Here is a 23,745-nt window from a genome sequence, read left to right on the forward strand (position 1 = left end):
AAAGGAAACACATCAGGGACTGCTTCAAAGAAGGGCTGCTCTACTTACGTAGACACGGTTTCAAGGTCCAGGACAAAGATTCAGAATCTTCCATACAAAATGACATTTGTTTCACTAGCATGAAGACATATGGTTATACTGTCACACGCTCAAAAGCTACGACCCTGTGCAGGGACAGCTGCATGGCAGGGACAGGATCAAAATACTTTTTCCATGTGGATTCTTCTTTCTGTCCCTGCACTAGAGGTCTGATACTGCGAACTTCTGAGGCCACCCAGAGTTACTAGCATTCAGTATTTGCAAAGCACAATAGGAGCAGGTAGCATTTGACTGTTTCACACCCCTTAGAACAAATGCCACAAAACATCATGGTTCTGGTAGGAATATACAAGAACGCCAGAATATTTAACACTGAGATTCACAGGAGTCTAGAGGTCCCACACAAGGCCATGAACATTCATGTGGTAACAGCATGACTGCAGCAGCTGACTGGCTCAAAAAGTATTTTCATGCCCAGGGGTGTGGAGGGGCTGAGGACCACAGGGGACTCTCAGTGGGGTGGGTATTGTCAGCTCTGCTAAATGTTAATGCCAGAGATTTAAGCGCTGCTTGTTGTCACTGTGCTTCCATGCCACCCACTGAAAAGGAAAAGGAAATCCTACTGCACTTCTGCTCCCAGGAGAGCAGAGGAAGCGGTGTGGTCAGTAGGAGTGGAAGGAAGCTGAACAGCTGCAGCTAAGAGGACAGAATTTGACACATCAGTAGATTAAAAAATGCTAACAGTGCATGAAGTGTGGAACTCGTGATTCATGCTGCTGCTTTATTATTGGTGAAATGAGGAGGAAATGCACAAGTTTCTCTGAGAGATGCACAACATGCATCACACAGGAATGATTAATATGTTTCAAACATACAACAAAATCATTCTCTGCTTGGGGAATACAGCTCCCAGAATTTGTCCTTGCAGACCTTTGGAACAATGTTATAATTCTTTCCTCCAACAACGATTACCAGTTTTTAATGCCACTGTGAATATTCTGTTCAGAGTTGAGTCTTTTTTGTTGCCAGATTTCAGGTTAGTTTTTGGCTTCATTTTTCTCTCTGTAAAGTGGGGAGGGTGTTACATGCCTCTAGGTTTGTTGTGAAGCTTCGCATCGGCAAAACTCTCCACATACTTAGATGAGAACTGCTATCTCAGTGGAAGAAATGTTTTTATAATTAATGAAGATAATAGAATATTACAGGAAGTGTGTGCACTGTGGGAATGCCCTTGTACAAGTTATATCAGAAGAAATGCAATTGTGTTCAAATGGAAATTTTCTCACTTCCCTACCTCCCACCCGAACCTTGTATTTATGTTCTCCTCTGTGGTCTTTAATTCTGAAGAGCTTTCCAAAGAAATAACTATTCTGGCCATGAACAGGCATTACATATGTGCTGGGAGAAAAGTGTCCAGCCATCCAAGGAGTTTTACAGGGAAGAGAACTGGGTCTCCCACAAGAAAGTTAGATTCCCTTCCTACCAGGGAAATCTCCCTCCTCCCTGTCTAACTTGAACGGCTGTACACTTCTCTCAGGAGAGGAAGGGAGGGAGGGAGAGCACTGGCTCCCTGATAGCCCACCCAGGGGAGCCCTGTGGGGACCCTGCCTTCCAAAATGCCACCCTTTTTCCACCAATCGTGTGACTGGTGGGAGTGGGAGGGCGTTCTCCTCCAGCAAGAATCCTCCCAGCCCTTCAGGAGGGTTGCTGCCAGGGAGAATGCCCCCACAGTTGCCCTCGAGCCCCTTCCTCAGCCCAGAGCAATGTAGACGGGAAGCAGGTGGTTATGCTGTGACAGCAGGATTCCCAGAGCCGTGCTACCGCAAGAGATTTCATAGACATTAGGGCTAGAAGGGACCTTGCAAGATGATCGAGTCTAGCCCCCTGCCCAACCCTTCTCCCCCACTCCCTTCTAGGTCAGCTTGGAAGAGTACATGGAGCAGGAGCTATTTTACTGCAGCCTGGGAAAATGGCCCCTGATTGATGGATGGGGACCATTCTTCCCAGGTTGAAGCCCTCCCAGGGCTGCCAATTGCCAATTGACAGCCTGCCAGGGGGTTGAGAACAGGCTGTCAATGAATGAGCTCCCCTAAGGGTGGGAGTGTCCCAGGAAGAAGCCCATTAATGCCCCCTGGCTAGAGAACTCATCTATGTAGCTCTCCAGCCAAGAGCCTGGAATGCATGCATGCTCCAGCTCCTGGGTTATTTTTTTATCACTAGAAATGAATGCCTGTTCCTGGTCTATAACGATCGGATTTATAGTATGGGATTGAGTCAGAACGTTATAAAACTCTTGGGCCAGATCCTCCACTGACGTAAGTCAGAAGTCTGTGCAGGACTAGCTGGCACCTCTATACCCAAGCTGTAAAATAAGGGGGAAACAAATGTCTAATTATAGTCCAATCCCTTCTAGGGAGCTTCCCTGAGCTCTAGATTGTTGCAGAACGTCCCTTAAAAATGTATTTTTAGTCTATCTCAAACCAGCAAGGAATGATGAAGTCTCATCTACATGCCTCTTCAGGTCAAGAAGCTAATTAGCAGCTAAGACAACTCCTGTGAAAAGAAGCAGCCCATCTGCCTAGTCTTTCTTCCACCAAATTTACTGACCCCTAGTCTTCTTGCTGCTGTGCAGGGTATGCACCTCATATCTCTAAAACCAATGAATTTATAATCTCATGCAGATATGACAGGTACAGGACATCATGTTGGGTTTGGAATGGAGATGAGAGATTATCACTGATGAAATGGATGTAATGAGTATCTTTGAAATACAGGTTTTAAAAAGGAGAAAAGGCAGTTTCACACTTTCACTACATGGTGCTCTACATGTTTCTGAGCCAAAAAGCCCTGAATTAGATAACAGATCCGTGGCAAAAACTCCAGATCTGGACACTGCTGAATTTTAGCACTTTGAAGTAAGAACTTGGATCTGAATTTTCCAAATTACCCATTGGTAACAGGGAGCCTAGGGCTCCTGTTACTTTAAGGGAGAAACAGCAACAGGGAGAACCTCAGGTGGGGAAGGCTGTTCATTATGGGCTGGGACTTATAGGTGAGGAGTGCCTATTTCAGAGGGAGATGCTCCACAGCAGTGCAATAAGGCAGAGCCTACATGGGCAACAGAGTGCCTACTGCAGTGCTGGTTGGTCAGAAATAGTACTGTAAGGCAGAACCCTGCACAGGGGACAAGGCAGTGTTGCAGAGTTTAGACCAGCAGCAGCAGGTTGTCTATACCAGCCAGTAAGCCTAATCAGGGAACACTTGCAGCCTGCCCAGGGGAGTCACCTAACCAGAAAGAAGTGGGGCCTGGGAGCCAGAAAAACACAAGGCTTGAGGCAGGTCAAGCAGTCGAGCCCCAGAGGCTAAAGGGGAAGGAGCTTTACTGTGAGATGGCTGGCTGACTGGATGAATGACAGACCTCACTAAGCTTGAAAACAGCACATAAGGAGCTGAGTTCTGGTAGGGGACTCAGGGGTATATTTGGTAGCCATGTTGGCCTGAGACAAAAATAAATGCAAAACGCTAGAACTCTTGGTTCAGAGATTATACCTTTTATTAGACCAACTGAGAAACTAAAAAAAAAAAAAAAAAAAATTTTTTAACCCAATCAGAAAACAAAAAAAAAAAAAAAAAAAAAATCTTTTTCTGCAAGCTTTTGGGCACACACGTTCTTCCTCAGGCTCAGGGAAAAGTAAAGATGGTAAAAAGTTCCCATAAGTAGAAAATAAAGTTCATTTTTACACAGTGGAAGCTGAAGGTGGAAGTCTGGGACTGAGACACAGAAGGAAGAGAGCGTTTAGGACACAGCCAGTGGGCTGAGAGTTTGTGCTAGGGGCAAAAGGCCTATATTTTTTTATTTAAGTTTTAACTGGTGGTTTGGATTTGGGACTGTTGGGGAGGAGGAGGTCCCAGCCGTGCCTGAGAAGCACATGATTGTCTTGAGCCTGGCTGACATGGGGCTCAAATTGTGAGAATAATGGAGATGGGGCCAGAGGCCCAGTGTGAACCAGCGTCAGAGATCCACAGCCTGAGATGGACAAAAAACAGGGCTAGGGCCCAGACTGTGAGACAGGGGGCCAGGTGCCCAGAATGAGAAGCAGGGCCAGGAGCCCAGAAACATTGTCAACTGACAGGGCTGAAGCTCAGAGCTGGACCTGAATCCATGGGTCAAGACCAGAGGCCCGCAGCCAGAGGAAAGGGAGGCTGAAGCCAGGAAAGCTGAAGTTTCTATAAGAGACAATGGTAACACCTGAGAGTCATGGGCACAGCTATAGAGGAGATTGGAATAGTCCATAAGTCAACAGGTGCCCTGCGGGGCATGTATAAACCAGGAAGGCCAGCTTAGAGTGAGGATGGGACTGGGGACCACTGATGTCTGAGAGGGATTTGTGTGTAGGAGCATTGACTGGATCTCGCTCTAGGACCCGTGGGCAGCTTCCCTTTCAAAAAATCAATTAAGAACATCAAGGCATGGCAGGAGAGAGAGAAGGGTAGGTACCCTAGAGCTACAGCTGAACAGGAGCCACATGGCCACCAGGGGTGTCACAGCCACCACTGGAGCAGCAGAGCTGTTATATACCATCTCTTAGTGATAAGCTCAACCAAAATCCAAAACAAGCACAGAACACCCTGCATGGTTTTCTCTAAGCAACCACTCATTTAGCAAATGCAGAATGGCTTCAAACATTCTTTGCTACTAAATGCCTTTAACTGGTTATTTCTGCTTCTCCACACCACAAGTGTCATATCAGGAAATAAAGAAATGCTGAAAATGTATTGGTTTCTTGCAGAGAAATATCAAGAGTGAAAAGGATGACAGAACAGTATGCACAATGACCTCCTAATACTCTCTCACAAGCCTTTTCCATTTTCAAATGAATCACTTTAATGTTTCGTATCAGTGAACTAGATCTTTTGGCTTCACTTCAGTAAATTAAACTTCCCACTAAGTGTTGTTATTTTGTTCATCTGAATTTATGATTGATGAGCTCAGACAGGAAATTAAGAAAAATAAAACAGGAAAATCTATAATAAGTATGCAGGGGATCTATTTGTCTAACAGATAATAGAGATGAAATCAAGAGCATGCACAAGTTACATGTGCATCATGGCCAAAGGTAAACTTCAGAACTCAATTGAGATGTCTAAGTTAAATGTAGAAGAAATTACAGAATCCAATAATAATAATACAGGCTGTGTTTTCAAATGTTAACCCATTCAGCCTACACTACCCTCCTTTTTTCAATAATTATCCCACATACCATGAGAAATTCACAAGCCAATAATGACAATCTACAGCACACCCATTTTTTCATAGTTTCCCACTCATTTAATATGTATTAGGTTCGTCCAAATAGGTGTCCTCTTCATGCTGGATTGTGGACTAAGCAGAGGTTAAAAAAAGTACAAATTACATCAAAATCTTAAAGCAGGTTTCAACATACAGGTTCATCTGTGGTAACGAGGTCTCATCTATCAATATCTGAAAACATGATGGGTTTTAATAATAATTTGTTTCATAGCTACATGGCACAATGAGATTGCATCAGTATTTTGATGATGTGTCGCTAGAACATTATGTCATGACCCAAAGGCATGATTTTGTGTGTGCTTTGGCACCAGAATTATCCCCGCCAAGTTGCAGCTTCATTGCACGGGAGAGTTTCCTGCTGCAGAGGAAAACCCCGGTGCAGGGACGAGTTTCCCGCCTTTTCTGCAGCTTCTTTTGCAGAGTGCATTGCTCATGTTGCGAGAGGAATGCACGGTACAAAAGAGTTCCCGCCACCGGTATGCAAATTCATTCCCTGTGATTGGCTAGTTCTAAATTATTCACACGTGGCGGCTAACGATTGGCCTGTTAGCCGTATAAGAGGCTTGAGCGGTTTCCGCCCAAGCTGAAGAGGACTCCACATCCATCTCGTGGGGACTCTGGATACACGGCAGGCTAATAGAAACCCTGTGTGAGATCCAGAGGAGCGTGGCGGCCTAATCCACCGCCCACCTCTTCCCGTCTTCGAGCGCAACTTTTATAAGACGTATCTACGATTTCCATTTTGGTGGCTCGTTCACCCAGAGCATCCGGAGCTCTGTTCCGTGGAGCCTAGCAACCTCCACGAGACCGTCTGTGTTGTCTGTCTGTAACCGCAACTCAAGCAAGTTTTCCAGCCTACACCACTGCCATCTCGGTGTAAGTAAACAATCTTTAAAACTACCGCTAAGCGTTTGTGCCTAATTCCAGCTCGACGGCCTTCCCTCTCCGACCCGGCATGCCCGGGCTGCTGGCCACAGCCCGCGTGCAGCACGGAAAAGGGCTCGGGTCGCTCCCGGCCCGCACACATTAAAATTAGATATTTTGGAGTGGTCTCTGAGAAAAAAGATGCTTAAAGAACATTTTTTTTTGCATTATTTTTGCCAACAATGATTTTAACCTGCAAAACAAATGTCAAACCATGGCAGCCTTTTAGCTATCTGTGAGTGCTTGCAAGCGTATCTCAACTGTTATTCTTACTTAATAAGGAAATGTTTATTTTTCTATGAAGATTCCTTTTCACTAAGGCATATAGTTTACACAACAGCTATTTTAAAGTAGTAGTAAGTAATTATGCATTACAGCCCACTTCCTCATTATTATCTTTACATATCAAGATTAGGCATAGCTTGTCAAGGAAAAATACATGCTTGACGTCCTCTTGTTTAGATAGAGAAAGTGTGTAGGTATTGATTAGTGCTGTAGCTAGGAAACAAAGATGTGCAACCCATATTACTAATAAATCAAAACAGTCACAATGAACATTTATTTTTTTGTTAATATGAACAACCCCAAAGGTCCTGAGCACACATTGTTTAGGTGGGAGTCAGAATATTTACTGAATATGCATTTCAAGTGTTTTGGAAGCAAAAGTCAAAGATTTTACAAAAAGTAAAGTCCCAAATACATTCAGGATTTCAGAAACTACAAACCATATTCAATAGTGAACTAAATTTGTCCTTTAAATACCCAACACTATACATTCCTATAAAATTGTTAGACTGTATATTATCATTTGTAAATTGATCTCAGTGCAGCTGGACTCTAATAATAGTATGTGAAGATGTTACACTTAGATTTACCTAATTAGGGTTAGGTCAACCTCAGTTAGAACTATACATGTTTGGGAAAGTTAAACTTGGTAAAAAATGACCACCCAATCTAACTGAATTCACCCATATGCAGACCTTACACTTAGATCAAACTAACTAGGGTTAAGTTGATCTCAGTTCTGATCTATACATACACTCAGGAAAGTTATATCAGGCAAAAAATGGCCAGCTTGATCTAACTTTAGTTCATCTAGGATGGGGCGGGCAAAATACAACTCGCAGTATGGATCCAGGATGCCAGGCAATTTCACCCGCCCCATGGGTGGGTGCCTGTCAATTCACTGCATCTGGCCTGACCCTGGGCTGCCCCTGCTGTGCTTGCATGGGGCTGAACCCCACTCATCCCCATGGGGGCACCACACACTGTGCTCCCACTCCTGCCCGTGGGATGGTCATGACCCCCGCCCTGCAGGTAAGGAAGTGGTGGCAAGGGAAGTGGTGGCAGTGGCAGGGGGGAGGAAAGAAGAGGGTGAGCGATAGTGGTGGGTAGCAGGCAGAGGGAAGGAAGGTGGGGGGAGTGGTGGTGGGAGGGAGGGAAGGGGGGCTGGTGGGAAAGTGGGAAGATAGGGAAGTGGAAGGGGAAGAATGACAGTGGGGGGGAAGTGTTGGCAGCAGGGAACGGGGTAGTGGTGGCAGTGGTGGGGAGTGGTGATGGCTTCCACAGTGGTGGGCAGCAGACGGGTGGGCAACCATGGGGAGTGCAGTGGTGGGCAGGAGTGAAGCAGTAGCTGGACAGAAGCATGGGGCCTGTGTCACTGCCCCAGGGCAAGGGCCAGCAGGGACACAAGGTGAAGCAGCATGAGTGTGGAACCTGGGCCAGCAGGGTCACAGGGTCCACCTGGCACCATTACATGGGACTCGCATGTAGTTCCTGGGTTCCCTGGCTAAGCTGCGCGCCTCTCAGGGGCATCCCACACAATGGAGCTGGTGGCCTGGCCCCACTCACTGCTACGTTCAGCTCATGGGGAACAGTGGGGAGCTCTGCATTATGGAGCCAGGGTGGCTCCTGCCACCCTGGCTGAGCCCCGTGATCTGCATTGTTGGCTTCATCATGTGGGGCTTCCAACTCCAGTGACTTGCCCCAGCCCCAGGGCTGTGTTTTTCCTATCACCCAATCCTGATTAAACTATCTTTAGGCCCCAAGCCCCACACCTGTGGACAGACAATCCCCCAATGGACCCACCAACCACCCTACCCACAGATGCCCTATGCTCCCCCAATCCTACCACCTCCCCACAGACCCACTAGCTGCTCCAGATCCTTCCTGCCCCTCCCTCCACCCCAACCTATTTAAATCAGGCTGCCAGCACTGGTAAATGTCTGTACAATCAGTACCCAATCGACAATCACTCCACTTAACGTAAGCAGCATGACATCAGTACATCAGATCCTGGGAACATCTGTGCATGACTTCATTATCCTCTTCTATATGTACTGCTTCTTTTTTTTAGCTCCCTGGAAAGCTGACTATATAAATAGGGACCTACCAAAATCAAGGAAGTAGGCGGGTGATTTCATGGGCAGATCATAGCACCAGCCCCCATTTTCATGGACTTATCATGGCGAGCCCCTTCCCTACCACTGATTGGCTGATGGGCCCCAGCAGCCCAGCCCCTCACTGCTGACTGGCTGAGAAAGCTACCTTTTGTGTAGCCCCACCCCTCACCGCTACTTGGTGGAGAGGTGCAGGGCCATACAAAAGGCAGTCCTCTCAGCCAAACACCGGTGGAAGGAGGAGGGAGCAGCTGCCACCTGGGTTGCTTCCTTTCATGTCAGTAGCTTCTCACCCCTGCTGGGCTGCAAGGCCAGGCTGCAGTAGCTGCTGGCATCCACTGGGGAGCCAGCATTTTATTTTTAGTAAGGTGGGTTTTTTTGCAGTTTCTGTGAAAATTGCAAAATCACAATATGAGTATGTCCAGTATATATACAGAACATGAATTCCTTATTCCTTGAATTAAGCACAACACTTCCAAGTCATAAGCATACTCTACCATGTTGGGGAACTGAAGACAACTAATCAAACTGCATTTCACTACAGGGTACACATAATTCAGGATGTTGACACCATTTTTCCCCAGTAGTAAAACCCACACCAGGGAACTGAAGACAAGCATAAAATCATATTAAATTCACGGTTTAAAATGCAAGGAAATCCCAGATAAGGATAAGGTTGGATGTATGGAATCCATAAGCCAATTTAACACCATCAAATTCAGTTCAAAGAGCCTCTTGTGAAACATTGCTACATGCACAGGTAGGCACTCACTCAACACCCTTCTGAAGCCTCTACCTAACTATATCAATATTGCAAAACTAATTAGCTTGCTGTCATTAGTTGCTGGTTCCTCTCAGAGTATGGAGAAGGCACTACTTTTTTATGCAGCATAAATCCTTTAAGTTTTTGTGTGGTTAGTCTATCATTTTGGGAGGAGGCATGTCAAGTCACTTAAGGACTGACCAGACCTCAAAGAGCACTTGGTGTCCATGCATAACATGGAACCATTTCATCATGAACTTGTTCAAACTAGTCCTTGATTTTCTAGGTTGACTTTTGAAATCTTTCAGGTGGATTTAAATCAGCTTAACAGGTTTGTATATCTGCCCACCTCAGGTTTAATCCACATTTAAACTGTTCTAAGTGTTATGTACATCAATGACCTTAGTGTAGATCCTTTCTGGATCCTTCTTTAGGTCCCAGCAACATCAAATAGCATAAATAATTCATACAGGGGAAAGGTCATTATAGAGGAAAAGAGAAACCTCCCATTTAGCTCTTTCCTTCTGTGAATAGATTCAGCATGTCATTTTAAAGGCATTTTCTTTCTTCTACTGCATGTTTCAAAGTCTTTAGACTTCCTACAGTTTACCCTGAAAATGATTGTATTATACAATCATTTTTTGTGGAGTAACTGATGAAAATTATGTGATACTAGGAACTTAACTGTTGCATTCAGAATTCTATTCCGTAATACAATGAATTATGATTCTGTGATCTTTTAACATTCTGAACAATGAGGAAGGTGAGAGAAAAATATCACCTTTCTTTAACTGGTCCCTATGCAAATGAAAAGCAGAGTAGTCTACAGGGATTGAACATTTTCAGGACAACTTTAGATTGGTTCTGTTAAACTGCACTTCTCAGTCCATTGGTTTGTACATTATAATTACAGCTATACAGATGCCAAGCACATTCATTGAAACTCTAATTTACTCTAGGAGCTGGCAAATTGGTGCAGATAAACTGAGGAAATAACTTCAGCCCAAACCTGGAACTAAACTAGAGCCTTCTGCCAATTTTTGGATTGCTCTGGTTCCATTTTATTTTAAAAGCTTCTCAGCCTTTTGCACATCTCTCCAGCTGGTTGCAAGATAGTTTCCTTCCAGATCCATTATCATCAAAGAAAATCACTTAATTCCACCAGAATACTGCCAATATCTAAGGTGAGCATAACATAAAACTTCATGACTATTCTACAACAATGCAGTCTACAACAGTTAGAATGAAATGAAACTGGGGTACCTGACATTTGATCAGAATATTTCTAGCATGATTTTTGTCTGATCTTTGTCTTTTGTTGACTACAGTCTTATTCTCCAAATTCTGAATGGTAACAAGATGGCTTTTGCTTAAACTTAAGCACATGTTTAATTTCTTTGCTGCATCCAGGGTCAAGTACTAAGCATCTTACAACCTGGATCTATTATAAAGGAGAAAAAGACTGAGATGTATGTAACCACTTCACTGCAAATCAAGTGTGATAAAAGAATCAGAACTATTTTTTCTGTAAAGGCCAGGATTAAACAAAGTGTGGAGGAGGAAAGTTGTACCTGGTACCTCTGCTTCATGGGCTAGAACATGAATCCTTTGGTACAGTTTGGCCTGAGCTAGTTAAATCTTTGTAGAGAGGAGGGAGGTGGTCTGCAACTGGTCTGCCCTGTCTAGACATACATTCTTTGGCACCTGAAGAATGGCATACAAAATGTGGTAGCTCATACATTTACTCATCAACACTGCAGTTAAATAAGGATTGTCTCCTTCTCAGCTCAGTGGTAGTATTCAGAAGGTCTCTATGCCTTTTCTCCCCTCTGCTGCAGCAGCCATAAGAAACAGACTCAGCTCAGGGGGAGTAAAATTTTGGCAGGAAGATAAAGAACTAATCAAGTTGGGAGGAATATACCAACTTTCCAAATGGTGTTTGGGATATGAACTGGTAGTCCTACCCAAGATCCTCAGTCCAGTATCCATCAATATTATAATGGACTGACATTATGGCTATACAACCCAATTTTTCCAAGGCAGTTCTGAAGTACACCAGTTGAACAATTTAACTTTATATGCTTGCGCCATTTGTGCATTATGTAGAGTTTATTTCTAGAAACTGTCAAACTGGCATCTTTAATAACCACTAAAATTTCTTCTTCAAATATTTAAAGTGGGATGACATCTTGTTAAAAGCAAAGCACAGAACAACAATAGCATTTTAATAGACAACCAAATGAACTGCATTTAATGGCTGCATTCAAATGTAGCATTAACCTGCTTAACAGGCACTTTTCTATTTTTAAGTACTTTGACTTGCCTTGATAAATCAGATTTTTCTGAGCTTGAGCTAATTTGCCATTTTTGCATCAGAATGCCCTTCAGCCTTGAAAATCAGTAGTGATCCTATGACCGCTGTTCATTTTCTCAGACAGCTTGTAGATTTACATTCCCATTGATCCTCACAAGCCTGTATAGGTTTTAATTTTATGTTGAACACAGTTGTTGTCTCAGCTGGACAGAATTTTCCATACGTTTCTCATCCTGCATCATACATTTGGTCTTCAATCAGATTATGACAGGAATACGATTTTTATTTTTTAATTTCTTTTTGTCTTTGAAATAGTTAGCAGATCTCAGCTCTAACATGCATGCTGTTCAGAAACAATTTTGTGTCTGGTGGTAGTTCTACTTCAAGAAATAAAAAAAATCATCACCAGCTTTGGAATAGATTATAAATACAGTATATAACATGGATGTAGCATTACTTGGTCATGAAAACTCCAGTCACAATTTCAAGAGGAACAGAAAATGCTGTTAAGTCATACAGGAAACTTTGAGTTCCCTTGATTTTTGATTAGGTGGTACAAATAGATAAACACAATAAACATTGTCCTTCTGATTAATGTCCCCTACACTAAATCAATTCTTCTGTATCACATTGTAGATAAAGGGAAAAAAAATCTTATTTCATAAAAATCTTAGAGCATAGGTGTTTGATTTTTACAGTTCTTGCCATTTTAAATCACTGTTTTTTTACTTCTGATATCCCTTTATTTCTGGACAGAAAAAAATTGATTGATCAGTTCTTTTAGAACCCGTTTCAGTCTCAGGTCCTCATACCTATCTAATGCTGTTTAGGCCATCAACAGTGCAGGGCTATTTTTAAGTGAAGAGATTGGAACTAGGGAGGGGTTGGTTTTATTTTATTTTTTCAATAAATTTTCACAATGGATTTGTTAACTATTCCCGCAGTTCAACCTTATCTTGCCCTTGATCTCATATCCAGGAACATTAATTGGGCAGAGAAATAGTGCATAAGAACTTAGGGCACAGACAGAAGACAATTTTTGTCTGATCTGGCCACAGAAAACAGTCTATAGCTATGATCAAACAGAATTGCATGCATGGCTGCGGACCACTTCAAAAATGGCCAATCCAGCAAAAATCTGAAACCTCATTACGTGACAGAGTTCAGATGAAAACATTTCCAAACATAGCATCTTCTATAACTTGTGTCTGCTTGCCTGCCAGCCTCTCAGCTATTTTCAGAATGGGAGGGGGGAAAGGGAGCAAAGGGAGTTTGGTCTAGGGTTTTTTCAGCCCCTGTTGGAGTGGGGGACAAGTGTATTGGAGCCCCCTGACCCAAAGTTGGGGGGGCTCCAATTCACCCACTCCACCCTCCATCACCAGCTTGGGAATGCCTAGAATGAGCTCCCTCTGGTCCCTTTCCCCCCTCCAATTCTGAAAAGAGCCTGGGCTGAGAGTGAGGAGGTGCTGTTGCTAAGGGAAACCGACTGAAGGCTCAAAACCAGCAGCTAGATTCTCCTCCCCCCGGAACCAACAGTGAACTTCTGTTTGCCCCAGGAGATCAGTGCAACTCAGAACTCTTCCTGCAAAGTGTTACAGTTATAGTGGAGAGCTGCACTTCTGTCTGCACCATTTGTTTAGTTACAGATCCTACGATTTGTATGTAGCCCAGAGACGCTCTAGTTTCTAAGGACTGAAATCTTTGTTAGTGCCCTCAAAGACTTTTCTCACCCACAAGCTTCTTCATGCCTTTTCCCTATACTAATACGCTAAATATTAAATAATATAATAATTTAGTTGGCAGGGTATGTGATAGGTATAGGTACCTCCTATTTCTATGCATCACAGTTTTACATAAAGTCATCAACATATTTGTGAAAATTACACCTTTTATTCTGAAACTGGAAAATTCACTTCACACGTTAGTGGAGTTTGGAGATCTGCTTGGGAATTTTTGAACTAGGGCTAAAGGTCTCTAGGGGACACACACATTTTCTTGTCACTTACCTTTTTTTTGTTGGTGGGACAGATATAGAAATTGTCAATGACTGTGGCAATCCCAGGCTGCAAATTCAGCTTCGTATATAATGTCCCAAAATCTGATGACCTGAAAGAAATATTGAACATCTATGAATGTTTCTCAAAGGCTTCAGTATTTCAACCATCTCTGAAAATTACTTTGTAACACATGCATCTGTTTCGATACTTCCCTGCCAGTGGTTTTCTTCTATACAATGCACATTAAGTAGTGGATTGAACTTGCAGCTAAGCAATGTTCAAGGTTTAAGAAAAAACTGCTTGGCCACTCTGTATTTTCAAATTCTATCCAGTACTAAAACTGGTACTGACACTACATAATATGATTCAATGCCCCTATGAAACCAAAGGAACTGTGGAACTGTTTTGGCTTGAGTATACTTCTATCCCTGAGACAGGTATATTTACAACAATAATTTTAGAGCAAGTCATGAAACTGGATCTCAGTGTTGCAGTACAAGAGGCTTTCACTGCAGTACTAGTGGCCCCTTCTTATTTTTTTCCCCAAATGGGTAAAAGAACTAGGTCCTGACCACTATGTGCATATACAATTCCCAGCTAATTAATTAAAATAAACAGACCTCAGAGCTGTGTTTTCAATGGGAGAAGATCTTAATTTAGTTTTTGCCCGTGTAAATGAATGACTCTCAAAGTAAAATCAAATCTGAAATGTACAAATCTTGGACTACACCTTGTATGTAGGGACCTCCTGAATTCATGGCAGAGGTGGGGTATGTGGAAGCTCCTTTCATCTTGCGTGTTCCCCCATGCGTCCCTCCCCTCTGCTGTTGATTGGCAGGGAAGCAAAAGCTGCAGTTTTTGCCTCCCTACCTGTCAGCAGCAAGCAGCAGGGCCACCGTGGCCCCTCAGCCAATCAGTGGTGGGAGGAAAAAATGGCGCTATATTTAAAACTGCAGTTCTGACCTCCCCGCTGATTTGGAACAAGGTGCAAGCAGGGCCTCTCCACCAATCAGCGGCGGGGGGAGGAGGGACGGCGCAGAGAAACCTGCAAGATTAAAAAAGCCACAGTACACACACCACTTCCACCATGATATTGGTAGTCCCTATCCATATGTCTTACTCATGGCTACTTGTGCAGAAAGTGGCATAAGGGGCACAGAATGTGTGGTAGGATGAGGTCAGAGGTAATAATATAAAAGATCTGTTATACTTCTGTGATTTTTTTACTGATTGGGTGTATGCACAGAAGCACAGATCACAGGTACTGCCCCAATACATATATTTATATTATTTTGTGGGTAAATTGGAAGTTTATATTTTTACAGCAACATCTGCATGACTTTGTTCCATTTATTGTGTAATGTTGCATATACTACAGATATATTACAAATGCAGTCTTGACTATTTGGCTCTGACAAATAGTTATGTAGAAATCAAAAACACAGCAACTAAATAAATAAACCTGGATAAATGCATTAGGCGATAGGATGGACAAAACTAAACCTGTCATAATTTGGCTGAAGTGATGGGTAAAACTGAAAGCAATGTCTAGAACTCTGCTGGCATCAGGCAAGCATACTGAAATCACAGTTAACTTGAACTAGAGCAGCACACTACTATATTCTTCAGAGAAGGAAATGTCAGGCCTCTGACTTGCTCAGAGGTAAATTCATAAAAGAGTTCTCCGAACCTTAAAGATGACCCTTTGGATGAGTAATACCACAAGACTAACCAGGATTGCAATTGTATCAAGAAAAGAACAGAATCGTGCTGGCAGAGAAACACAAGGAAAGTTGCCTCTTTCAAAGATCAAAGATATCCATCACAAGATTCCTAGCGTGAGTCTCATTACTCAGAATGAGAACTGGGTGAAATGAATAATTTTTTAAGGGAGAGATGCCGAGGAGATGCTGGCAGCTGAGTTATTTCCAGACAAAAGCAAGACAATTGTAAATGGTCAAACCCCTTTATTGTCCAAGACAGGCTGGCTGTGAATAAAATTTAGAGAACACCAGAGAAGATTTGTCTAACAGATGTATGTAGATTTTTTCTAGCAGATTTTTCTACCTGCATCTCAGTGTCTTCATTGCATAGTTTAAAGAGGAGCAAGGAATGCCAATATGTTTGAGACTCTGACCAGTATCTGTATCTGTCAGGATGTTTGTACTGAATTAGAAGGCAAGGTGGATTTGCAACTTACAGGGAACATCTACATGAGATGCAAAACTGTGCAGTAACCTAGTTTACTGTGCAGTAAGCATGCATGCCTACACATGGCATGCTTACTGCACAGTAAAAATTGCTAATCATGAGTAAATTTGCTACCAGCAAATGCAAGCATTTTGAGCCCTGGGGCACACAAACAGGGAGCCTAAGGACACTCCAGGCTCCTTTGTTCCCCTGGGCAGGTTGCAGCCTAGCTGTGCCAGCCTGCCTGCACCATGGTGCCATCCTTGCCCATGCCCATGCTCACACCCATGCCCAACATCTGGGGCCTCAACTGGTTGCAGGAGGAGAATGGTAATCTTGTGCAGTGGAGCAGTGTGGAGGTGCAGCACCAGGTCATGTGGAGAGGGTGCTCCAACACCCATGTTGATGAAGGGCTGTCAGGCCAGAATTGGGAGCTCAGGGTCCTTTGCCAGTTGCACAGGTGCACCCAGAGCACCATGACAATTAACAGTAGCTGGGTGTAATGAGTCGGGCACCTCCTGGTCCACGCAAAAAGTTCCTTGCATACCACCTGCAACAAACAGCAGTGGCACACTTGGTGCACAGCATCAGCACAGCGGGGGGCTGGCCCCAGGGCACCTTCAAGGAGAGGACCCCTGTGGGGAGGACAGGAGTGCAGACAGCTCTTGATCCTAATCATCCAGGAGCCCTACAACCTTGAGCCAGGGCACTATGGGTTGGATAGTAGCACTGGAGAGTGGCTGGCCTGCAGGAGGAGGGTAGGGAGAGGGGTCTGGAGCTACAGCAGGTGCTACCAGAAGCCTGACCTCTCCTACCCTGGGAATGGCATGTAGGAGGCAGGCTGCTTATGGCCAGCACCTAGCAGCGCACCTGCCCCTGTGAAGTGAGTGGAGATGGGGGTGGGGTTCAGCCAGTAGCAGCTTGGGCCTGGCCCTGCTTGGATGACTTACCATGGTCCCTGGGCATGCCTGACCCCTGATCTGAAGGCAGGCAGAGCATGGTCACTGGTACAGAGCATCTTATCTCTGAAATGTTGCAAACTTCCATAAAAATCTTCTCTCTCATGGCTCTGCAGGCCCTGCAGCTGCACACTAGGGAGAGGACACAGTTGGCAGCTAGGATGAGGCCTCAGGGTTGTCACCACCCACAAGCAGGCCCCTGCACATACACCAGCTCTGCCAGAAGTGGATGCAGGACCACACCGTCCTCTTGGGCTGGCTTGGTGATAGCACTGGAGGACTGGCTGGTGGATGTACAGGCCTGGCGGGCAGAGGACATCACCCGCAGGGATGCACAGGACTGGCACAAGGAGCTGCAGAAGCAGGCAGACTAGTAGTTCTGGGTGCACCTCCTGGCCCTGGAGCACAAGTGGATGCAGGCGCTGAGGGAGCAGAATGCAATCCTGGCCTGGGCAGTGCAGGCCATGGATTACAACCACCAGATGCTGGACACCATTCTAGCCCTAGCAGTTGCCTTCATGCCACCCACTCCCTGGCTTCCGACTCTAGCCCTGCCTGCCCCCCGGATGGCAGTGCCCACTGCAGGGCTGCAGGAAGTGGCAGCAGTGTGGTACTAAGAGCAGCAAATCTGCTGCCAAGTCCCCGCATGTGTAGACACTTGCCCAGGAATGTTTACTTGCAGGTAGATTGATCTTGGATCAAATGCATGTGTAGGCACACCCACAGACTATTTAAACTAGATACATACATTTATGTAACAGGGAGCCAGTGCCTTCTGTTACTTGAAGGTATAGGCAGGGGCTCAGATGCAATGAGTGCCTATTGCAGGGTTAGCTGCCCAGCAATAGAACAATAGGATAGAGCCCTGCTTTGTGAGGAATACAAGCCAAGGTAGGGGGAAGTTTTGTCATACAGCCAGTGAGCTGGCATTTATGTTTGGACCCAGTGTGGAGATAGTTTGCATTATAGCCAGTGGATTTCCTCTTTTGTTGCAGTTTATATTGGTTTATATGAGGAAGGCTTAAAAAGTCCCTGACACATGTAGCAAAAAGGGGAGGAGGGGGCAACCAGCAAAGCGCAGAAGCATGGGAAATGCCCTTAGTAGAACACAGTTGTATAGTTCAGACAGAATTTCCTATAGCACCATTCCAGCAGTGGCCATTTGTGCGTGGCACAGAAAGGATCTATCTTGGCAGTAAAATGAGAAGACATGGAAAAGTGTGCACTTCCTGCTTAGAGAAGGACAGAGGTTATTCTGTCAGCAGAAGCAATAGCAGAAGAAGAACTGTACATTCATCCAGTAGTAATTAGATGTTGTTTTGCTATTGCTGAGCTTGTGCCAGTATCTTTACTCTCAGTATAAGCAGCAAGTTCTGCACAAGTCGTGTGTCAGCACTGCCAATGCAGCTATTCTAAAGGCTATGCAATGCATGTACACACGCATGATTTTTAGCAGAGCACAACTTCAGAAAATGGGTTTAAAGAATCAAAAGCTGTTTTTGATAAGTGTTATTTCTGCATTCCCATCATGTTTAATTTAAAGACACAGGCACAAAGATAAAGGGACTAGATCCACAGAATGGCATGATTACTCATGTACAAATAACAGCACGAACAAGTGCCTCTTTCTGACAGTTAGGTGCCTCTTTCTGAGAGTGTTAAGGAACGGCTGCTTTAAAAGTGTATGGTCTGCTGGAAAATGTGCCATTCTCCCTAACAGGTTTTGTTAAAGAAAAATCACCTATCCCTATAATAACACCATGTTGAAATAACACTTATCAAAAACAAACAATAGTATTATAGCAAGCACAGCACAGTGTATTTTTGACTCATTACAAGCATAGGGATGGGAGCTCAAGCAACACTAAGAATAGCTTCCACAAGGTCTACCCAAAGCATAGAGCTAAACAACTCTACCGTTTAGAGAAATCTTAATAACCCACTCTTTTTCTTGTTTTGGGCTAAATTTAAAACTGGGTCTAATAAAACTTGAAATAAAATCTGAACTTTGGGTTGGAGCCCATCTTATACAGAATCCCAGAGTAGAAGAACAGACACAGTGGGCACATCTATCTGAGACGCTACTGCACAGTCATTGCTGCACATTTATTTAGTCCTTGTATAAGCAAGGACTAAATAAATGCACAGTAACTGGAGTTACTGCCCAGTAGCACTGGCAAATGTCTTTTAGTCAATGCTCCTGTGCAGTAGTCTAAAAATACTGCGCAGTACCATATTAGCACTGTCCGTGCTGTGATGTGCTATTTGCCTGCTACTGTGCAGCAAGCGTCTCATGTAGATGCACCCAGTGTATACCAAACCAGTTAGAAGCCAGACAGCCTGACTATAAACATTAGTACAGTTATATACATGCTTTACACTGATATTTCATATTTATGACTCAACATTACCCACATATTTAGTTTCTCAGTTATTTTTATAATTTAAAAAGCAAACTGCTGGTATTAAGATTTAATAAAAACTTTAGTAATAAAACTGCAGAAAATCTTCCAGCCTCCAATTAATTACTCAAATCTTAGTCATGAAATTTACTTTCCTTTTCATGTATTTTCAATGGGTTGAGGAAGCACATTGTGAAAGGGAACAGAGAGCTTTTATAAAACATGACTTTTTCTCTTTGAAGGTTAGCTGTAGCATTGTTCCCGCCAAAGAAGGCTCTCTGGCTAAGAGGTCTTGTCACATGGCAGGTTTCAGTGGAATCTCCAAAAAATTACAATGAAGAGGTTTCAAAGGAAGCAAACAATTATTTAGCAATCTGAAAGAGAAAGCCTCTGAAAAGCAAAGACGAAATTGTGCTTTTTCCATGCCGCCTTTCTAGCAACGGGTTAGGACAATTCTAATCCATAGCTGAGCTTCATGTGATTAAATTCAGATATATATTACAATAGTATAGCTGGAGATTCTTGCAGGTCTTGCATTCAGTTCTATGAATAATGTGTCCTGTTGACTAGACCCCTTCTCATAAAAAAAAAAAAATCACTCCTGATAGAAAACATATGTTTGACAACTCTCAGATAATCTTATTCTCTCTTCCCTGCCCCTATACTGGCCACTGACCAATTTATCTGACACCCTTCCTATTGACTTAGTTACAGGGCAAGTTGCACCTCTGCCCCCTTACTGACCTCAGAATGCATGTTCTCAAAATGACAGACATCCAGCCCTTATCCCTCCTGGAATAGGAGGCCACAATTCTTCCACTCTTTAAATGAGAACCTGCCAGGCTTACTCATGGAGGTACAACTGAGCACATGCACCACCTCTCTTTGTGAGACTGTGATCAGTGGTGGGTATAATGATCCAACAGCTAAGTTAAAACAAAGTATTATTTAATCTCCACAGCAGGGGAAAAGTATTTTAAAATAATATCCTGTACACATCTATGTAACTTAAAAAGTTCTACCACCTCATGTAGCCTAGACAGACCTGTCTTTTTTAGACATCCCAGTGGATATACGCCTCAGACTAGATGGCCCAAAAGCCTCCCTTTGGAAAGGCTCATTTTCATCCAGCCACAGTTCCTTTGTTCTTGTCCATTCCTTGGCTTTGAGCCTGGCTTGTCAAAAGGGAGTTCTGTAATTTGCCTGGAAGCAGGAGGCAGAACTTTCACAGCTAATAACCTGGCTATTGTCTCTCCACAACCCTTGCACAATTACTTCAGGAGGGTATAGCCTAAGCATCCTAAGCCATTTTTCTTGTTTGTTTTCCTTATATAGTCCTCCAGTAAACATTTCAAGACCAGGTGCACATATGGTATACATAAATTCATAAGTTCATAAACCATGAAAGCAGCCTCATGTTCATCATATCCAATTGCTAAATTAAATTTCAAAGGATTTGGTAAGAATTGCAGCTTCAGTGGAAACTGCTGACTGTGCGGTAGCCCAATACTACTGCACAGTAACATGTGACAAAACCCATGAAGTGACACTCAGTGCCAACCCTTTGGGTTGGTGGGGAGGGGGGGGAGGCTGAATCAGGGCAACAGAGCATGGTCACTGGTACAGAGCATCTTATCTCTGAAATGTTGCAAACTTCCATAAAAATCTTCTCTCTCATGGCTCTGCAGGCCCTGCAGCTGCACACTAGGGAGAGGACACAGTTGGCAGCTAGGATGAGGCCTCAGGGTTGTCACCACCCACAAGCAGGCCCCTGCACATACACCAGCTCTGCCAGAAGTGGATGCAGGACCACACCGTCCTCTTGGGCTGGCTTGGTGATAGCACTGGAGGACTGGCTGGTGGATGTACAGGCCTGGCGGGCAGAGGACATCACCCGCAGGGATGCACAGGACTGGCACAAGGAGCTGCAGAAGCAGGCAGACTAGTAGTTCTGGGTGCACCTCCTGGCCCTGGAGCACAAGTGGATGCAGGCGCTGAGGGAGCAGAATGCAATCCTGGCCTGGGCAGTGCAGGCCATGGATTACAACCACCAGATGCTGGACACCATTCTAGCCCTAGCAGTTGCCTTCATGCCACCCACTCCCTGGCTTCCGACTCTAGCCCTGCCTGCCCCCTGGCAGTCACCCACTGCCCAGCAGCAGGCTTCCACATGGGTCTGGGATATGGCAGTGCCCACTGCAGGGCTGCAGGAAGTGGCAGCAGTGTGGTACTAAGAGCAGCAAATCTGCTGCCAAGTCCCCGCATGTGTAGACACTTGCCCAGGAATGTTTACTTGCAGGTAGATTGATCTTGGATCAAATGCATGTGTAGGCACACCCACAGACTATTTAAACTAGATACATACATTTATGTAACAGGGAGCCAGTGCCTTCTGTTACTTGAAGGTATAGGCAGGGGCTCAGATGCAATGAGTGCCTATTGCAGGGTTAGCTGCCCAGCAATAGAACAATAGGATAGAGCCCTGCTTTGTGAGGAATACAAGCCAAGGTAGGGGGAAGTTTTGTCATACAGCCAGTGAGCTGGCATTTATGTTTGGACCCAGTGTGGAGATAGTTTGCATTATAGCCAGTGGATTTCCTCTTTTGTTGCAGTTTATATTGGTTTATATGAGGAAGGCTTAAAAAGTCCCTGACACATGTAGCAAAAAGGGGAGGAGGGGGCAACCAGCAAAGCGCAGAAGCATGGGAAATGCCCTTAGTAGAACACAGTTGTATAGTTCAGACAGAATTTCCTATAGCACCATTCCAGCAGTGGCCATTTGTGCGTGGCACAGAAAGGATCTATCTTGGCAGTAAAATGAGAAGACATGGAAAAGTGTGCACTTCCTGCTTAGAGAAGGACAGAGGTTATTCTGTCAGCAGAAGCAATAGCAGAAGAAGAACTGTACATTCATCCAGTAGTAATTAGATGTTGTTTTGCTATTGCTGAGCTTGTGCCAGTATCTTTACTCTCAGTATAAGCAGCAAGTTCTGCACAAGTCGTGTGTCAGCACTGCCAATGCAGCTATTCTAAAGGCTATGCAATGCATGTACACACGCATGATTTTTAGCAGAGCACAACTTCAGAAAATGGGTTTAAAGAATCAAAAGCTGTTTTTGATAAGTGTTATTTCTGCATTCCCATCATGTTTAATTTAAAGACACAGGCACAAAGATAAAGGGACTAGATCCACAGAATGGCATGATTACTCATGTACAAATAACAGCACGAACAAGTGCCTCTTTCTGACAGTTAGGTGCCTCTTTCTGAGAGTGTTAAGGAACGGCTGCTTTAAAAGTGTATGGTCTGCTGGAAAATGTGCCATTCTCCCTAACAGGTTTTGTTAAAGAAAAATCACCTATCCCTATAATAACACCATGTTGAAATAACACTTATCAAAAACAAACAATAGTATTATAGCAAGCACAGCACAGTGTATTTTTGACTCATTACAAGCATAGGGATGGGAGCTCAAGCAACACTAAGAATAGCTTCCACAAGGTCTACCCAAAGCATAGAGCTAAACAACTCTACCGTTTAGAGAAATCTTAATAACCCACTCTTTTTCTTGTTTTGGGCTAAATTTAAAACTGGGTCTAATAAAACTTGAAATAAAATCTGAACTTTGGGTTGGAGCCCATCTTATACAGAATCCCAGAGTAGAAGAACAGACACAGTGGGCACATCTATCTGAGACGCTACTGCACAGTCATTGCTGCACATTTATTTAGTCCTTGTATAAGCAAGGACTAAATAAATGCACAGTAACTGGAGTTACTGCCCAGTAGCACTGGCAAATGTCTTTTAGTCAATGCTCCTGTGCAGTAGTCTAAAAATACTGCGCAGTACCATATTAGCACTGTCCGTGCTGTGATGTGCTATTTGCCTGCTACTGTGCAGCAAGCGTCTCATGTAGATGCACCCAGTGTATACCAAACCAGTTAGAAGCCAGACAGCCTGACTATAAACATTAGTACAGTTATATACATGCTTTACACTGATATTTCATATTTATGACTCAACATTACCCACATATTTAGTTTCTCAGTTATTTTTATAATTTAAAAAGCAAACTGCTGGTATTAAGATTTAATAAAAACTTTAGTAATAAAACTGCAGAAAATCTTCCAGCCTCCAATTAATTACTCAAATCTTAGTCATGAAATTTACTTTCCTTTTCATGTATTTTCAATGGGTTGAGGAAGCACATTGTGAAAGGGAACAGAGAGCTTTTATAAAACATGACTTTTTCTCTTTGAAGGTTAGCTGTAGCATTGTTCCCGCCAAAGAAGGCTCTCTGGCTAAGAGGTCTTGTCACATGGCAGGTTTCAGTGGAATCTCCAAAAAATTACAATGAAGAGGTTTCAAAGGAAGCAAACAATTATTTAGCAATCTGAAAGAGAAAGCCTCTGAAAAGCAAAGACGAAATTGTGCTTTTTCCATGCCG

At 43.8% G+C, this 23,745-nt stretch overlaps 1 protein-coding gene across 3 annotated transcripts in view; it reads right to left on the bottom strand.

Annotated features, from left to right (window-relative positions):
• Window positions 1–23,745, bottom strand: part of SORCS2 (sortilin related VPS10 domain containing receptor 2) — an 857,365-nt gene that overhangs the window by 400,309 nt on the left and 433,311 nt on the right. For all 3 annotated transcript variants that reach the window (XM_025195414.1, XM_025195405.1, XM_025195408.1), the window contains exon 3: window positions 13,757–13,856. In XM_025195414.1, coding sequence (XP_025051199.1) covers window positions 13,757–13,856 — 100 coding nt within the window. The remainder of the gene's footprint in view (window positions 1–13,756; window positions 13,857–23,745) is intronic.

The sequence above is a fragment of the Alligator sinensis genome, unplaced genomic scaffold (genome assembly GCF_000455745.1).
Source record: "Alligator sinensis unplaced genomic scaffold, ASM45574v1 scaffold421_1, whole genome shotgun sequence".
Lineage (NCBI taxonomy): Eukaryota > Metazoa > Chordata > Crocodylia > Alligatoridae > Alligator > Alligator sinensis.